General features: G+C 41.1%; 1 protein-coding gene across 25 annotated transcripts in view; it reads right to left on the bottom strand.

Annotated features, from left to right (window-relative positions):
- NFASC (neurofascin) overlaps positions 1-19,127 on the bottom strand; it is a 181,122-nt gene that overhangs the window by 30,288 nt on the left and 131,707 nt on the right. For 15 of the 25 annotated variants that reach the window (XM_088674283.1, XM_088674276.1, XM_088674284.1 and 12 more), the window contains 4 exons: positions 17,762-17,966; positions 15,472-15,594; positions 14,561-14,734; positions 7,428-7,442 (listed from right to left, as the gene is read on the bottom strand). The exons of 5 other annotated variants lie outside the window; for them this stretch is intronic. In XM_088674283.1, the coding sequence (XP_088530409.1) occupies positions 7,428-7,442; positions 14,561-14,734; positions 15,472-15,594; positions 17,762-17,966 (517 nt within the window). The remainder of the gene's footprint in view (positions 1-7,427; positions 7,443-14,560; positions 14,735-15,471; positions 15,595-17,761; positions 17,967-19,127) is intronic. 5 more of the 25 variants (XM_088674289.1, XM_088674291.1, XM_088674292.1 and 2 more) reach the window with 2 other exon arrangements.

Here is a 19,127-nt window from a genome sequence, read left to right as displayed (position 1 = left end):
ATAATAATAATAATAATAATAATAATATCCTGACTTGAGAAAGATCCAAAATGGATCTTTGTGTGACATGTGAACAAGCAGCGTCCCATTTTCCGTATGGAGGGTTGGTAGATGTGGTTTGGGAGGAATCTGTTTCCCAACACTTCCATCTGATGGGTGCCAGCTGTCAGTGTGCAAGCTCAGTTCAGAGGAGAGCCCTGGCCAATGCAGAGTCCAAGTCAAAGTACTGTCCTGACAGCAATCATTAGCGGCAGCAAAATTTCATTGCAACAACTAGGTTTGCAGTAGCTCAGGCAGACACGTAATTCCTCTTCTAGTCTCCTAGACAACCACAAAATTACAATTTTGGAATACTAGGCATTAAATACCCTGCCCTGAAAAAGAAATCCAGGAAAGGTCTATCCCCATGCCCAGAATGCCAACATTTTCTAGCTGAAGGAACATGAAGGTGTGACTACAGCCATGGAATGATTCTCACTTCCGGTGCAACCTTTACTTTTTTGTGGAGAAAAAACCCAGCCCTTAATCTTTATTAGGAATCAGATTTGTTACAGAGCTCCCTTCCTGAAGCTTCTGATTTCACTCACCATTTAAAACTGTACTCCGCCTGGGTCAAACAGCAGTAACACAAAGTACTTAGTACAAAAAGCAGATCCACCAAAATGATTATCTTGGGGCGGCACAACTGCATTGCATAGCATACCTATGGCAACCATTGCTGAATGTTTACTTTAAAAGGGGGTGGGGAATCAAGCCCTGCTGTCATCAAGATAAAGCTACAGAAAAAGGTCCAATCTTTGGGCTTCATGTTTGGATGGATATGAAGTTAGATTAACAGATGCTGGCAGGTTCCCTGCTGTGGCAATAGGAAGAGAAAGAGCTAAACAGGCCAGATGGGGGAAGATGGAAGCAAAGGGTGGCACTGGAGAGTGGTTGTGTGGGTTTAGCCCTAATCCTGATAAAGGTATTCCTTCATTTGCTTCTGAATATTAAACACATGACAGAAAGAAGCTCAGCTGCTGGGTACAGAAGGGCAAAGGAGGGGACTGGCTTCTCATTTGAAATCCAACCCTTTAATGAGAGTGCACTGCGGGCTTAAAGATAAAGGGCGCCTTTGATCAGAAGCAGAGCCTTGCTGCATATGAGGAGTGACAAAGACATACTGTGAAGGGCAATGGACACTTGGGTTGCCATCTAAGGGAATTGCACCAGCACACAGTGTGTGGTACTGGAAGCAGCAGCAGCAGCAGCATCTGAGCCATAACCCTCCTTGTCTCACAATGAGGACTTCAGGACTTTGAAGCCCTGTCCCTCTTCTAACCCACTTGGGTAACGTAACCGTTAGCAACCCACATGGGAGATGGGTACTTTGAAAACATACTAAAAGGAAAAATCTGATTTTAAGATAGATCCCACTAAGGTTACTATTTTGGCAGCAGAACGCTGCATAAAAGACGATGGCCATTCAGCCATGTTAAGGTCCCAACAGATAGTCATGGCCAAGTATTTCAGCTGTTTTTTTTTAGGAAATCAAATATGGGTATGGTTTTGAAGGTGCTGTCAGCTGAAACCACTGGCTTGCTTGCCTTTCACTATCAAAACCTGATGCTTAATACATCCACCTGTCATTTGCTTAAACCTGCATTTGTAGCTGTATGATAAAACTGTGTCCCTGGAATGCTGGAATAACATTGAATTTCTGTCCATCTATCCTATTAAGGGTCCATAAATTAGCCTTGCTGAACCTGGTGGCCATCAGATTTATATATATGTTTACTACAATTCCCATCAGCCCCTGTCAGTACAGCATCAGGTTTCAGAAGGGGGTCATGGAGCAAGTTTGCTATCCAGTGCTCTAACCACTATTGTGCACAATTTACCCTTCAGCAAGGATTAACTTTGGGCAAGGAGTGACAATTATTTGTTGGAACTGTGCATTTGCCTTGATGCCAGTGATGCAGATAAATGAAGTGCACTAGAGGCAGGCTTTTCTTACACAATTTATAGAACAGCATGTCTGGCTTTATTGCCTTGGTATGTTCCGTGAGACTGTGTTTAATTGCTACGGTATAAGAGTCACTGAAAGCAGGCTGAAACACACAGATGTGCAGCTTTCTAGATGATTAGCTAAAAGTAAATGAAACCAAGAGACCCTCACTAAGTAATGATTTTCCCCAGAGTAAAGGGCTCCACTTATGCTCATAGTCCCAACCTTTATACACGGATACAAATGCTGCCTGCTTTCATTAGCAGAGACGAGAACACAGAATTTGAGGCTCTGCCTAATTAAATTGAGTGTATTATTACTGAGCTGGCTTCAACAAATATATAGGCTGAAAGGGGGAGGTGGAGAATCTGTATGCAGAAAGAGATACATATCTATATTTCACAGAGATATATTGCATTCATACTGATTACCCAAACTTCAATTTGATGCAAAGGAGGACAGTGCTGATGTACCTAGAATAGGTGGGCTGAAGAAGGAATTTTAACAGGTACAGCTCGTTAGGGAGGGGTAAGAAAAGCTGTACCCGATGAGCCTCTTCAATACAAGTTATTTAATACAGGAGTCCTGACCTTTATATACAGTCATTCTATCTGTGAAGGATAAGAGGAAAGGAAAATAAAGACAACACACTGAGGCTTAAAAGCAAGGAACAAAGTCTGAGAGCAAGGTTGTTCTAGATAATTGGAGGGTGACCTCTATTTGCCAGAACAGCAAGCAATAGGTATACAGAGCACAATTTCCTTTGGTAGTGAGATAACCACATATATTCCTTATTTAAACCAATACACATGGTACTAAATGTGTTAATAAGTCCTAATTTAACAGGTTTTGTTTTTTGTCCAGTCCCCTTAACTTTTTTTCTAAAATAACTGTAGCACCTTAAAGGCTCAAGGTAGAAATATTTCCCTACTAGCTGCTGAACATTTCCAGTTTTCAATGTTGAATAGGCAGCCATTCATTTGCTTTTATCCTACTAAACTGAAATAACTGCCAGAAAGGCATGAAACTCAGTTGAAATTTCTCCATCACTAATAGCGTAATCTCTATGTATGTCTACTCGGATGGGAGTTCAATGACACATGCTCCCTGGCAAATGTGTGTACAGAACTGCATCTTTAAGAGTACACTTCTAGAGCCCTAGTACTGCCATGCACAAAGGAAACAACTAGACACACACACACTATTATTTAATTATTCAAAGAAGATTCTAATGGGCTGTTAACAAGAACTGCCTTCCCAGAGTGTGTGTATAGCACTTGTAGGCCTGGGAAGGCTGGATGAATATTTTATAAACACTGATGGGGAGCCAAACCTATTTCCAGGAGAGTTTTCCCTTGCTTTGGCAATGTGAGGAAACTGAAAGAGAAATAACCCATTAATTTGCTCCAAGTCTAACGACTGCAAAACAAACAAGCAAACAAATAAATAAATATGTAGACATGTAGTCATTCAGTAAGTGATATAAGTGCCAAATTGAATGAACCACAAATGTGAGGACTGAAATATGGTTCTGCTGAAAAGGTAATCATCTTAGGCTTGTATCGATATAGCACTAAGTAACCATCCCTCCGGCGTAAGGATTTATGCTTGCGCAACAGGACTTTCTGCCCCTCTGCACCCTCTCCAAATATGCTCCAAAGAGTGGGGGAACCTGCAGGAAAGATTTAGGGGCCATGCATGGAGAGGGGGAGAGAGAGAAAGTCCTGTTGCCCAAGTGTAAATCCTTGTGCTGGCCGGATGGTTACTGTACTTAGTGAATACAAGCCATTATCCTCGTGTAAATCTCTACTCTTGATTTTGAAGCATTTATCTCCCATTTCTGCAAATGGGGAAAGACTAGCAAATTCTTTATTTCCTACCAGTTGACATCCAGTCTTTTTCTTCTTGACAAAGAAATAAAGAGCTTGCTTTATAAACTTGATGGAGTATATAAAGTAACAGCCCAAATAATGTGCTACCCAGTCCTATTCCACAGAAACCAGTGGCTTCTGCTTCTTAGGCACAGAACCAAAAATTCTAGAACTTATTCTTTCAAAGAGTCAGATCTTCCTGAGATTTTAGTTGTAACTTCTTACACATTAGCAAAACTGCTTCTCTCTAGCAGAAGAGCCAGAATCAATCACTTATGGACTAGTTGTACTGCATAACAAAAAACAAATTGATCCAGCTTTATCCTTAGCAAATGAAACTACAATCCTTTAAATCAAGGTTGCAGGAGAGCAAGGGAGACAACTCTAATAAGCCACTTTCTTTCATCAGAGCACACTGTTGGATTCCTAAGTGTACGTGAGGAATGTCAAATCCTTACCTTTCCCTAATGTAAACCTTAGGTCTAGCTCATACAGTGGCTAATATCACATCATAAAGAAAGCATGGAACTAAGAGCCTTTTGCTCATAGCACACGTCAACATTCATAGGATCTTGGCAACCACACATGCATTTACTCTGTAGGAGCTGTGATACACCACTCATAAAGGATAATAATTTTAATGTATGCCATGCTAGACTGGCATCCCTTTAAACCTCATTGGGCAGGCCAGTTTTATGTAGGCCATACAACTGCACTGGGGTCCAGCAACCCCTGAAGTTTCAGTCCATCTTAATGTACAGCTTTGTTCTATTCAGTTTGTACATCAGTACAAAATTTAGTTTCAGTCCATCTTAATGTACAGCTTTGTTCTATTCAGTTTGTACATCAGTACAAAATATGCTAGACTAAAGGGCAACTGTCAGCTTTAAAGTCTGAGTAAAAGGCTTTTTTTGTTTTGACATTGCACAGAATATTGCTCCGGTTCTATCAATTTTATGTCTCCAAGATTGTCAGACTTGGGTTTCTTGACACTTGCCAGTTTTGACTGTTAATATTATTAGATCTCATAATTCTAGTCTGAATTGTGCTACACAGTAGTTCATCTGGAAAGCATAACAATAACCTTACGATTCCCTTTCCAAGGTGGGATGTATCTGACTTCAAGCAGTAAAAATCTGTCTTCTCTTTGCACAAAGAAAACATGGGTGAGGGTGAAGCCAAAGCTGGCACATATAATGCTACTACATTCATACATGCTCAAATAGAGCCTAGATTAGATTCAGGCATTATTGGTGCTGTTCAGAAATGAGTTTGGTTAACATCAGAGGTCCACAAATACAGTAATCACAGATCACTAGCAGCAAATTTGAGGAGGGTTGATAGCTCAATCCTTGAACATCTACCCTGTATTCAGAAGGTCCCTGGTTCAATCCAAGATCTTTCCAGGTAGGGCTTTGGAAAACCCTTGCCTCAAACCCTGGAGGGTCATTGCCAATCAGTGCAGGCAGTACTGAGCTAGATGGACCAATGGTCTGACTCAGTATAAGGCAACTTCCTATGTTATCAACCAGAAATTTAATTCTGGTGGTTACCAAGAAAAAGCCTTTTATTTTGGCACTCGGCAATATAAATGCTTGGTTGCCAAGCTCCAGGACCAACTCAGCAATAGAGGCAAATGAGTCAACTCCATGGAGTTTCTAGATCTCAAGGGTGCCAGCCTCAGCCATGTCTGAGAGAGAGACAGAGAGATAGACAGAGAGACAAGAGAGGTGCTGCCCATTTTTAAAATGAGGTTCACAGTTGCAGCTAGCAGCTGGATTTCATCTCCTGTATTTCAAGATTCTTCTAAGCTCTATCAACTTTACAGGGCTCGATTATAATTACAATAGGGAGGAGTAATGAATGCAAAAAATGAATTCTGATCCAAAAATGTATATTGATCCAATTTAAAAGCATGATCTGATGCACATTTACTCACAAGGAAGCCCTGTCAAGCCCAACCCAAAGTGTGTGGGCACTTGGTTATCCTAGAGCAGAAATATAATTTTGGTTCTTTAATTATCAAGAATACAGTAGATCAATCTGCTACCCTTTGTATCGCTGGGAATAAAAATACAGTTAAAAAGGTAGGAGGGAGGATCTATACATAAGGAAAGTAAGTTTGCAAAGTAATATCAATTAAATAGTTACAACAAAATATGGCAGGGGAAAACATCAGCAGGAAATACAGCCCAAACCCTACTAAAATATTCAACTCCAATCCAAACAAAGACTTTAGATGGGTCAAGAAGGCTAGAGAGTGAATTATTTCTCTCTTATCCTGTGAATGTAGCAGCTTCTGTAAGCTCAACGGGAGGTGAAGCCTTTTCTTGCCCAGGATTCAACTAACCCCAGAATACCAAGGGCACCAAGATGCACTCTCATTTCCCAGTGTTCTGTATTGTGACTCCTGCCAACTGAGATTTCCCAAGCCAAAAGGAGACTGTTTTTATTACTGCGGTGAACAAACTGAGTGCTGGGGACACAAGGGTTCAGGGACACTCTTTGGTTCTCCACAAGCTGGGCTACAGAAAGCTCCTTGCACCTGCAATCTGATCAGCAGACAGTCTCTGTCGTCTGCTGTCAAAAGAAATTTGGTGCTGCCCTTTTGCCTGTCAGCTAGACACCCCCTGGAAAAAAAATTGGGGGGTATTGCTTTGTGTCTGACTAACATTCTCAGGAGAACTAAAACAACTCCCACCTCCAGTTGTGACCAAAGACAAATGTGGACCTTTCTATGATGCAACTGAAAAATGGATGCTGTTCCAGAGAGACACATTTCCAAAACTAGGGCACTTTTCGACACATTTTTATAGTGGAAAACAATAGCTGCTCTCAGGTTATAGGTTAGGGCGCTGTAATGAACACAACTTTGAAATGCAACCCGGTGAGGATCTTTTCTTCTTTTTAAAAATGCCTCTTCCCCATTATAGACTGTTGTTAACACTAGGATCTAGAGTAGGGAGAGGCAACCTGATGTCTTTTCCCTGGAAAAGCACCCTAGTCTACTCATGGAGCAACTCTCCTATGGATGGTTCACCTTCTGATTGGCCACTGTAAGAATGCTGGACTAGATGGGTCCTTGGCCTGATCCAGCAAGCTTTCCTTATGCTCTTGACAAATGTAGCTTGAGGGAATGGGGCAAGCAGAGGATGGGGCCTCTGGCCTGCACATATGCAGAAGATTGAGCCTTTCATTCACCAGACAGCCTTCAGTTCTCCCCTTTGTGCATAAACACATGCAACTTCTCTGTATCTCAGTGTTGTTAAGTGGTAGCAAGAGCAAAAAAAATGCAGAAGCCTATCATGCATACATGCGGAGCAGCAGCAGCAGCAGCAGCAGCAGCAATAGCAATAGCAGCTCAAACATTATGGTCAACCCTTTCAATGGACCCATTCCCTACATCAGAAAGAGTAGGCTATCTGCCAATGCATCTGTCTATACATTCTCTCCCCCATTGAAAGGGTTAACTTGGTGCATGCTTATATAATGCCAGCGCCCCCAAGAGACAAGCCTTCAGCTCACACTGCCCCATCATGCCTGTGTAGTCTGCCAGCTTGGTACAGTACCTGAGGTTGGAAGAACTTCAGAGTGTGCAGCGCCATATACAGGGAAGGGGAACATGAGGAAAGAAGGGAAAGAGAGAACACAGGAATATATAAAACCACAGTACAAACATGGTACATAAACATGGCAGGCGGAGGCTGTAATAGAGAGAAGGTGTGTAAGTCCTCCATATTCCCCAGCCAATCTCTACCAAAATGACCATCCAAACCAACGCAGGGAGACAAAGCTGATTTGGTTTCCTTTGCTGTATCGTCATTTCTTGGGGCAAAAGTTCCGCAGTTTGTGGTTTTAAATTCAACGGAACGCGTCTTTCGCATCCTGTCGGCTTCCATCTGAGTCCCCTAAATGTCAGGACAAATTCTATTCTACTGCAACTTGGCCGCAAGCTCATTATCGATTCTTAGACACTTATGATGGATGAGACAATAGGCAATGCAAATAACCACAGGAATACTGTATTTCATTCGCATCCCCTGGCTCAAATAACGTCTGCGAGAAATGGAAGCTGTGGCTTGGATAGCTTTATTTCCATTTAGAAATGCCTCCCCCGCATCGGTAGGAGAAAAGAAAATTGGCAAGGCTCCCTCTAGGCAACATGCTTTTGTGCAATTCCAAATGCTTAGCTTCGTATTGCGGAGTGTCTGATGGGCCTAAACATTCTGCCTACGGAGACTGCTCAACATTCATTAATAATCTGAGTGGTACACATCTCCGCTTTTATTTGAAGATCCTGCAAAACCTCACTCATGAGATTCCACTGAGGGACAATTCCTTTGACCCACAAGATCACTACAGTATTTATGAAATCTTTGCTGGATTCCAGTTGTGTTGCCACATACACTGAGGCAGTCAAGCCTTACCGACACCACATGTAGAAGTCAATGTACGTAGTTTGGGGTTTCGCACACTGCTTTGAACACTCACAAAGCAACAATACTCACAGTATGAAGAATCTTCTGCATATGGTGGGAGTCTGCACACTGTCACTTTAACACATGACAGCTATGGGTAGAATTCAGTATGCAAATGAAAGAGGACCTTGGCTACTAGAACGCTACCAGGCACAAGGCCACAGTTTACCACCTTTGTTGTTCAAACTGTTCAGTAAGTTCCATTAAATGTTGCAGGGCCTACAGAGCTCTGGCTCTCTGTGGCAAAGCAACTATACTTGGGTATCTGGGAAAGATAAGCAAAGGTTTGGGAGAAAGAAAGAGTAGTTTTGAGTATATCGCGGTTTTCCATAGGAATGCATAGAAATTTATGCATTCCTATGGGAAACCGCGATTTGCAAGACGAATTTTTCTCAAAACGAATTGACTCGCGGAATGAATTAAATTTGTCTTGTGAGGCACCACTGTATGTGTGTGTGTAATATATATATATAGTTTTTGTTTTAATGCAAAAGGCTGGTAGACAATGGACTCGATTACTGTGATGCGAACAGCATCAGCAATAGAGTAATTGCCTCAATTCAGACCTAACAGCAATTCATGGTTTGTCATTATGAGAATTAGCCCTTGTAAGTATCAGGCTTGCTTGTTCCTCCTTCCCCTTCCTCCCTCCATTGAGCACAAGGGGAGCAGATTTGAAGCTTTTACTTCAAATGTGTGCTAAAACATACTTTTTCATTTCATCTAAATGTGGCAAGCTATGGTTTATGGAACCCATAACTTACAATAAAACTAGGATCTCAAATGAGGATCAAGCTGTGGTTTGGTATCCCGATTTGATTGTAAACAACGGTTTGCACACAACAGTTTGCCACATTCTATTGAAATGAAAAACCATGGTTTGCTGCAAATCAGAAGGGGAAATTTCTAATTCACCCCTCCCCAGATTTCCACTACAGAAATTGTTACAAGAAAGTCTTTTTAGACTGCTGTGATTGCTCTTGGGATAATTCAAATCACCAGCAACATAGCAAATGCATAGCTGCTATACAACAAACCCAGGAAAAATGTGTCTAGAAATAAGCTTCTGAACCATTATTTAAATTCTCCACTCTTTCTCAAAGCAGTTTTGCAAATTCTAAGAAAAATCCAAATTTAGCACGGAAAGCCCCTTCAGAGTTCAAAAGTTGCAATACATTCACTAGCTATTGCCAACCAGAACATTATCTCCCCTCGCCCCTTAATACAGTATGGGAAGAAATATCTGATAACGTTATCAGCAAGTGCTATATATAACATACCCGGAACCTGCCCACTTATAGAAATATGGGAAGCGATTCATTTTTAAAATGTGTATTCAGGGAAATACTTTTCCCACATATTGCCATTCAGGAGATAAAAAGCAACAGCTCATTAAATAATGTGAGAGACTGAGCTGAATTTGGGGGTCTTTCTGGAAACGTTACAGAATGTTAAGAGTCAGCTTTGTTTTGCACTCACTTCCCAGAGGGCTACTGAACTTTCACTTAGCTTGACAGATATTTCACAAAGAGTATTTTATCCTATTACAAGTCTTCAAGTTATGGCATTTTCCTACAGTGATGGGAAAGGCTGTGCCTCTCCAGCTCATTTCTTGCAGTTTTCAGGAGGCTATTGGATGCATCTGTTTTATAAGTTTCTCTATCAATAAAAAGCATTTAAGATGTTCTTATGTTGTGCAAGCTGATCACCTTACAGAAGAATGGAATATTACTACAAAAGCTAACAAAGGATATACAATTTCTATTAAAATACTTTCTATTAAAAGTATTCACATTCTGTGAATGTAACTGCTAATTTTGTAACAAAGCACATTCCCATAATTCTCAAACAGTTGGGAGATTTTGTTGGTCTTCATTCCCTGGCATATACAACCGTAAAGACTGTCACCATGTAGGAGACCTTTTCTCTAGAAAGCACTATTTCCTTAGCATAAATGAGAAGAAATAATTGTAGAACATATTGTAGATTATCCTCTAAAAACTTCTACATTGTAGTCTTAATTGTACTCTAATATCTCATTGCAAAAATCCTTGTCTTCTGGGCAGAGCACTTCTGTCCTGCAGAGGCGGGGCAGAGACTAAAGTCATGGCAGAGGAACTGTTATATCGACAGCCCTGTCAGCATCTGCCCAAAGTCACCCAATGAGTTTTATTGCCAAGCCCTTATTGAAGTCAACAACTAGCAGCCTTGTCCAATACCCCTAAGAACTTTTGCTAGCCTTCATAAAAACACTTTTTTAAATTTTCGCTTCCCTCAGAATGGATGGGTCTTTTGATCAAGCAGCATCATTGGTTGAACAAAATGGCCCCCTAGCTGCATTTATTTTGTAAGCAGTGCGACAGGAGAGGTGGTGTCTTCTGGACAGAGGGTCACGAAGGGCAGGAAAATAAGGGACTTACCCGAGGTAGCAAACAAAGCTCTTCCCAGCAGGCTGCTGGCAGCCATTTTCTTCTGCCAGAATCTATCTGGGAACGACAGTAGGTGATGACAAAGTGTCATTCCCACGAGACCTCTGGGATGAAAATGGCGACTGCTATACCAAAGTACTGCATTATCACGTAAGGTTGTTTTTCATATGGGTTCTAGGAAAAGAAAAGCTGATCTTCCTTCCAACCAGAGACCACTGGAAATAATTCTATTCTACTGCTGTGAAACTGCCAAGGAAAAGGGAGCAAGCAAAGGGAGATGCCATGGTACCAGGGCTGTGCCTACTGATCCCAAGTGGCCTGGGTGTTTCCTAAAAGGCTAGAAAAGGCCAGGAGGGACGTATAACCTGCAAGGCTTCTTTTAGGGGCAAGGAAGCTAGTTTGGAAGTGGGGTTAGTCTGGAACCTGGCTGGAAGCTAAGAGAGACCTAATGTGGGGTGCTGGTGGTGGTGGAGTCGTGGGGTTCTGTTCAAACCCTTTCCCCCTCTTGAGCTGTTGTTTTAAGCTAGCGTCAGTCCAGCCTGCCCGCCCAAAAGCCAGTTCTTCTCTACTTGTTTAGTGCAAATCTGGTACACCCTAAACTGAAAAACATGTCAGGTTTCAAAAAAGGGAGAAAATTATACTTAATGGACCTGTGAGTGGGGAGATACATAGTGAGCCAATCAACACAATATACAAGAAGCTGGATGCTAATGTCAGTAAAATAAAAACTTGAGAGCTGCTTAAAATCTGAAATAATTATGGCAAGCAAGGTTGTGGTGGTGAAAATGATTGCCTGTCAAGCTATTATTTTCCCGATTTACAGTCTAGCTCTTACTTCATTGAAAGAATGGCAATCTATTACAAATAAGTAATATTTAAAGGTAAAAATAAACCTCAAGTAAAGCAATCTACTTTGCAAAAGACGCAGCAGTGCCAAACACAAACTGTTACTGGCATGTTAGTCAACTTTGAAACCTGTTAATATTGGATAAAATCGTGTCACAAACATATATTTGAGAATCAAAAGAGAGAGAGAGAGAGAGGGAGAGATGGAGACAGAGAGAATGAATTACTATTATTGCCGCAAAACTTGAATGGATTAAAAATGATGATTAATTTTAAAATATAAAAACTTAAATGATTATTTATTAAATTTGTATACCACCCCATACACAAATGTATTCAGTTTCTCATAATCATCTAGTTCAGGCATCCCCAAACTGCGGCCCTCCAGATGTTCTGACCTACAACTCCCATGATCCCTAGCTAACAGGACCAGTGGTCGGGGAAGATGGGAATTGTAGTCCAAAACATCTGGAGGGCCGAAGATTGGGGATGCCTGATCTAGTTTGACATTAAGTAATGAGGCTACAGGCATGCTCATCCACCCTTGAATTTATTACTAGCATGGTTGCTCTAGGCAACAAGGAATTTCATGCAGGCGAGTGAGTGTGATGGCCAATGGTAGAAGGACTAGTACATCTCATTTGCCAAGCCCAAGTAGCCTCTCTTTTTTTCTTTTTTGCAAACTCATAATTTGTGGTGGTTTAGTTACAGTGGTGTGTTAACTCTACAGTCAATCTCTAACCGAATATCTTCTACCAGATAAAGATGGCTTTTATATGTAAATGAAAAACCAAGCTGATCGTTTCCCACTAATGAAGATTTACACTCCACCTACCAAACAAGGGCATTTTAAATTCACCAGATGAAAATAAACTGCTCTAGTCTGCCCAGTAACAATGAGTCCTGCTTTGATCTATCAGCCACAAGCACTTCATTTTTTGTTTGATACCTCCCCCCCCCCGGTGAGGGTGCGGCTGGGCCAAGTGAAGCAGAAAGGAGCAATACTGGAAAGAAGAATTAAAGTCCACATTGTACGGGTGTGAAAGTTCCTACATTTCTATCCTTAGGATACAACCATAAACACATTTACTTGGAGAAAGCCCCTTTGAAGTCAAGGTTACTTGCTTCTAAGTAAACATGCAGGATTGTGCTGTTAACCTTGCAAACTGTCATCTGCATAAATTCAGAAAGAATCTATACGGAAATATTTTAAAGATATTATTTCTATAGGTAAAAGAAAAGAAAAACATGTAAAATGCATATTGTTCAACTATGGGAGCCAAGGCCTGGTTGCAAAATTGAAACAATAGTACAGTATAATTAATACTATGTTTCAGACATAGATAAATTGTTGTTCTCCAAACATTGATGGACTCCAGCTCCCATCAGCCCCAGCTAGTCTGGCCAATGGTCAGGGATGATGGGAGCTGGAGTCTAACATCCAGAGGGCTCCATTTCCCCTATTCCTGCTTTACTAATTGTAAATGAACATGGTCTACTGGTCAGATCTGCATCACTCTTTAAGAAATATGAGACGAAATATAAATGGGAAACTTGATTCAATGACAGCCTTTCTTTCCCTTGCTTATTTAAATAATTTGAATCACCTTGGTTTAAATCAGTCCACCCTGTCTAAAATTAGCAACTGCATGCCAAGAGTGATGCTTAGCCATTGGTACCTTCAAACAACCTGCTGGATAAAGGTATCTTTTAGACCCAAATGATGCAACCAACTATTTTGAAAAACAATGCAGGATATATATGTTACCCCTGAACTGCTTTTCTGCAACGCACTCATTAATTAAAAATAATACAGCTAAATCCATCATTCTTGAATATAAATACTGAATTTAACACCAATAAAACACAATGGAAACATTAATACACAGGACAGCACTGCTATTTAAAAATGTGGCTGGGGTAAAAAGGAAATACATTCAAATCATTTGAATACATTTGATGAACAACAAAGGTTATTAAAAGCTCATTCTTCCAGCATTTGCACTGAAAAAGGTACTTAATAGAAGCTTAAAGGAAAGCTGACTATAGAGTAAAATCGAGAGGTTTTACATAAAAGCTGCTTTGCAATTTTTGTTATCAGCTGTTCCTTTGAAACACACAATCCTTTAGAAATGTCTTTTATAGTAGGGAAATCTGTATTATCACGTAGCAGGAGAAATAATTTATGGTAAATCGTTTCACAAAGGAGAAGCAGCGGGGAATGACGTGGAATCTTTTATCAATGTTATCTCGCACCTTTTGAAAAAGGCGAGTATGCCTAGAGTACAGGGACAGGCTAGGGTCTGGGGAAAGAAATGAAGACTTGAAACGTTTCACATGAGGCAGAGGTGCAAGGGACAGGCAGCATGAGGCACTTGTACTTATTTATTTCATAAAATTTATACTCCGCTTGATTGTTAAAAACTCCAAGCGGTTGTACTCCCTGTTGCCCCCCAGCATCAATGCCACTCCAAAAGCTGTTGTGTGGACATTCTAAATCATGTGACTAACGTCATATGGAGATGTCTTCTGAATCCAGTGGAAAGCCTACATTTCTCAGATTTTCCCCTGATGTGTGGTCAGGGCTGGGCAGGGGAAGCAACAGCTGGATTGGAGCCAATAGGTGCTCTCCTACTCCACACAATGTTAATCGCACAATTTAGAACTCCCACATAGAGCTACATGGAACTTCACAGGTAGTTTTGATAAGGATTTTATATGGCAATGGGACATGATTAAGAGAGCTACTTTTGTGGGACCGGGGGGGGGGGTATATTTAAGAGGCTGCAAATGTATCTTGCTCAATTTACAGCAGGTCAAGACCTCACAGGCTGGTTTTTATCTAGCCATGTGTAGATTCTGAAATACTCTTGGATGCGGCTTGTATGTCTAGCTTTGCAGGGCCCACCTCTCTCACCCCAGTTACACTGGCATCATGTTCTCGCTTACCTTCATTCAGTGGAAGTGGTGACTCCCCCGTGGCAGGCTCACCTTCCCCAATCTGTGTCCTGCCACGCAGGTTGAATCTATAGCGTGATATGGGGTCCGTCCTCTGGAGTATAAACTTTGTCTGATTGGGAGAGAAGTTTTCCACCAATGTTCTGCCACTTTTGGATCCATTAACTGGAGAGAGAGGCAGGCTGTGTAGGCTTCAGTCTTGTTTTGAATAACATGCTATGCTATGCATCTCACCACTTCTCAGTCTAGGATTATACCTGACAAAAGCACTGGCTTTGTTTAAAATGGGGGGGGGCATGTTCATTTTAGAGGACTTTTAAGCAAAAAACGGCTGGGGAATGTTATGCATTCAAGAAGGAAGAACTTTCATTCAGCTAATTAAACTTTTAGTTCCCATGCAGGCCAAAGATAATACACCGTTAGTTTTGCAGGGGCTTTCAAGTTAGGGATTTGTTATGGTGGAGAGCTTTTGCACTAATTAGTTGAGCAAAAATTACATTGTTCATACATTTTCCAACAGTTAGGGGCAGGGGATTTTAGGAAGTTAGATGCATGCTTGTTCAAATTCTACAAAGGGTTGGGAAGGAGGTACATTTTCAGGTGCCACTGGCCCTATTCTTGGAAATATCTTCTTATGTAAATAACATTTAACTAAGGAATCAAAATGACCAGTAAGAAAATTTATCACATGTATCTGGGAATTAGCCTGTTAGTGACCGCTATGAAATCCTCCTGCACTAAGATATGCAATTCAACTCCCAAAGAAATTCTAATTCCTGAATTCCTGATCCCTCCCCACCCCGATTTATTAGTATTGGGTTTTTTTTCCTAATTCCAGATAAATTAGATTCTAAATCCTGGTTAATAAAGAGACAACAAACAAAAACAAGCACAGGACATACAGGCTTGGTATCTAAGGGTGTATCCAATAAGAATGCCATTGGGGTGTTCAGGGTGTTCCCATTCCATAGTGATGGTTTCCAGGTTTGGTTGGCGGATTCGGAAATACCTTGGGGGACTGGGTGCTTCAGGGAAAGATGGGTCCAAGAGAGAAAAGGGAAGAGGAAAAAGACGTATAAGGTAAGGTAACTTAGAAGGCAGACTGGTCAAGAGTATGCATATAGAAAAGTTTGAGTCTGGTGGCAGGGAAAACTTGGTAGGAGCTGTATAAGATGCAGTTTCAGTGCACAATCATGCCTGCATATCCATTAACAGGAACCTATCCTACTGTTTCATATTTGTGCAAATTTAGTCATTGGTGCACGTGTTGTGCTTCCTTCTGTGGGCTAAGCCACTCCTATGAGCTTTGTCTATTGCCAGATGCAGTTTTCATATAATTAAAAACCTACAGTTCTTACCCTTGCCTGGAACTGTACAGATAACCTAATATTTAAGTGGATTTCATCATTCTATCCCTTTGGGATGGTGCCTTCTTGGCCCATTTCCTTTCATCACAGCTAAAGTCCCACACCATAACCAGCTCTGTTTCCTATGCTCAAAGCACACAAGGCTTATCTGAGCACAAATCACAACACTCAACTTTGAGCAACATGACCCACATTTTATCCATCCTGCTTCAGGCAACCAAAGCCAAGGCCATCTAAGTCCTATTGATGTTGATGTGAGAGTCGAGCAGTGGTGGCTCGCAAGCGAGGTGTGGCAGTATGTAGGAAGAGGCTGCTGGGGGGAAAGACCCTCTCCTGCCATGCCCTTTAGGGGCAGGTATATGGGTCAGAGACCAAAAAAAAAAGGACAGCTTCACAAATGATGTCAAGAAAGTTGCTTTTATAAAGGGAGTTTCCATCCATGCTTCTTAAAAAGATTGCTTGGAAGGAAATTTCCTTGATAAAGGAGATTTGCTCAAAATGCACTAGGAATCCAATCATTTGTGAAGCTGTTTCTTTGTGTGGGTATTTGGTCTTTTCCTACAGTTGTTTTTTAATCCTCCTTTGCCTGATGCCTGGATCAGATCCACGTATGTGTGGAAGTGCTGACCGACCCGATGGATGCACCTCCCTGCATTACAATGAAATGGACTGGATTTTTTAAAAATTCCTTTCCAGTATGCAGCTGGTCAGAGTTTTATGCTGAAACTTCCAGGGCTTACCAGTACAATTCTATGCATAGCAGAAGATCATTTAGCAAGTAGGTAAGTGCATTCAAGCAGTGGACCCAGTTCAAGCTTCTGTGTGATACATATAAATGCACAATTTGGCTCACTAGCAAGGCAGAAATCAGATTTCATTCAATCCAGTTACCAAAACCAGCAACAGCAGGGGTGGGGGTGGGGAACCCCTAGGATTTCATTTTCCAAAAATTACAACTGGAATGGATTCTTGGAAGATTCTTCAAGAACAAAGATATCTGTCTGGTGTGCAATTCTGTGGTTTCAAGAATCCCTAGAATCATAAAGGCGCTGGTGCTTATCAGTCAAAGCACGGTCCATTAGAGTGATACGAGATGGCAACTGTAAACATTAAAGCTTTCACTGCTAGTTATGAGAACTGATGAAAAGCTATTGATCTAGCTGTGAAAGCAAATACAGGCAGTACTCTCAATTCTACCATAAAATCTATCCTTGAGTAGGTTAAGAATCAGATGGAATTTGTAGAGTTAGGTAGTAATTGCAACATAAAACCTTTCCATAGATCATACTGCCACGTACGGCAATGGATCTCATGAGTCTGTTCCAATTTTACAGAATAAAGCTAAGAGAGACTTGTCTGAGAATACATAAGAGGGCAAACAGTAGAGCTAGAAATAAGAGGGCAAACAGTAGAGCTAGAAATAAAACCTGGTGTCAGTGCATCGTGCTCTGCCTAACTCGCCCATTTTCAGTTAGTTTTCCTTGTGCTCCATTCATTTGTCTATCACAATCTATTATGTATTATGAGTCTGAAGCTGGTAAAAAACAATCCCATGAATCAGAACAACCTTAGTCCTTAGGGCTTCACTCTGTTGACTTTTGCCTTGCTCCACACTGCAGGAGAACACTGTAATCTGGCAGCTGAAGCCAGCCTAACTATTCATTTCAAGTAAAAAATTCTTTTTGAAGTCTTTATCAGGACCGGTGACATAGAACCTAAGGAGCTCTAAGGCTCTCAATAAGACCGTGTTCTGTTCTAACTTCTTATTTCACACATAAAAGGATGGGATTCTGCCAAGCTGGGCCAATATTATGCAGAGACCTACCTCCTTCGGGCATTGTGAACTCCAGAGTTTCACTTCGAGGCCCATCTCCTCTCCCGTTGACTACAACCATCTCCAGTTTGTAGTTGCTGTAAGGAAATAGTCGGGACACTATGCCCCGTGTCCGGTCTCCAGTAAAACCCATAGACTGCTTTTTCTTAGAGACCCATAGATTCTTCAGCAAACTACTTTCTCTCCAGAAGTAGGCCTTCAAGAAACATGCAAGGTGAGTGATGTTTTCCCCATTTGAGTGTTAACTGGATTTCAAGGACAAAATCACTATGGATCTTCTTCCGCACAAGGATTAGTTCAATCTCACCAACCATTCCACAGGGGAGGAGGATGTCAATACTGCTTATTGCTCATTTTACAGATGGGGAGACTGAGACATATGGAAGCTGACTCTTGGTCAAGACCAAATAGGCAGATTATGCAATGGGCTAACAGAGAACTACCCCCTCAGCAAAGACCAGGCTTCCAGGCTTCAAATTGCAGTCTCCCCTCATCTCTCACTGATTATTATTAGTAGGAGTAGTAGGAGTAGCAGAATGAAAATTTAATTTGTCAAGAATCACTCATGGCCATTAAGAGACTCCCAAATTCTATATATATAACCAGACTCCAGTACAGAGGCAACAACAAAACAAAATATACCCTATGAATAAAAATTCTCAGATCTGAGAAATGTGCAAATGCATCAAATACATTTTATTATTTATTTTATTCATTCGATTTATATACCACCCTTTATCGAACGATCCCAGGGCAGTGATATGAATCAATTTTGAAAGAAAGTATTTCGCTGCTGATTCGTGTGAGTTTTTGCTTGTTTTCTGTTTGGTAAGACAGAAAACAGAGAAAGAGAGAAAACATGAACTTGGGGACAGAACATGTTTGGTTTTCTGGAGACATTTTTTATTATCTCTCAGAACAATCCTTGAATTCTGAGTAGGCCGAAACAGAACTTTAGTGTATTGATTAATGACATACTAAATACACACTGGGGATGACATAGAAGTCAGGGGAAACTGCTCTAGGAGCTGATTTTCTTAACCACATTAAAAACAGTTTGTTAGCTTTGTTTTGTAAGCGGAAAGACCTCATAAGATAGCAGCTACTTGGAACTCTCCGTTTCTAACTGACTGAGCAATAACTGCATGTCCACAACTAGGGGTGCTTCGAGACAGGCTGCTCATTCAGGGGAAAAAAAGTTATCTCACACTTCCTGCAATTACTCTGTTACTTTTCCCACTGAAAAAGAAAAGTAATTGACAAGTGTTCTAGAAAGTGTGGAATAACAGCCACTATCTAGCAATACTGTAGAACCCCCATACAAACATATCAGCATGAATGCTCAATGAACACCTGG

The sequence above is a fragment of the Zootoca vivipara genome, chromosome 7, assembly GCF_965207765.1.
Source record: "Zootoca vivipara chromosome 7, rZooViv2.hap1.1, whole genome shotgun sequence".
NCBI classification, from domain to species: domain Eukaryota; kingdom Metazoa; phylum Chordata; class Lepidosauria; order Squamata; family Lacertidae; genus Zootoca; species Zootoca vivipara.
The sequence above is the reverse complement of the archived record's forward strand: the minus strand, read 5'-3'. Positions and strand labels throughout refer to the sequence as shown.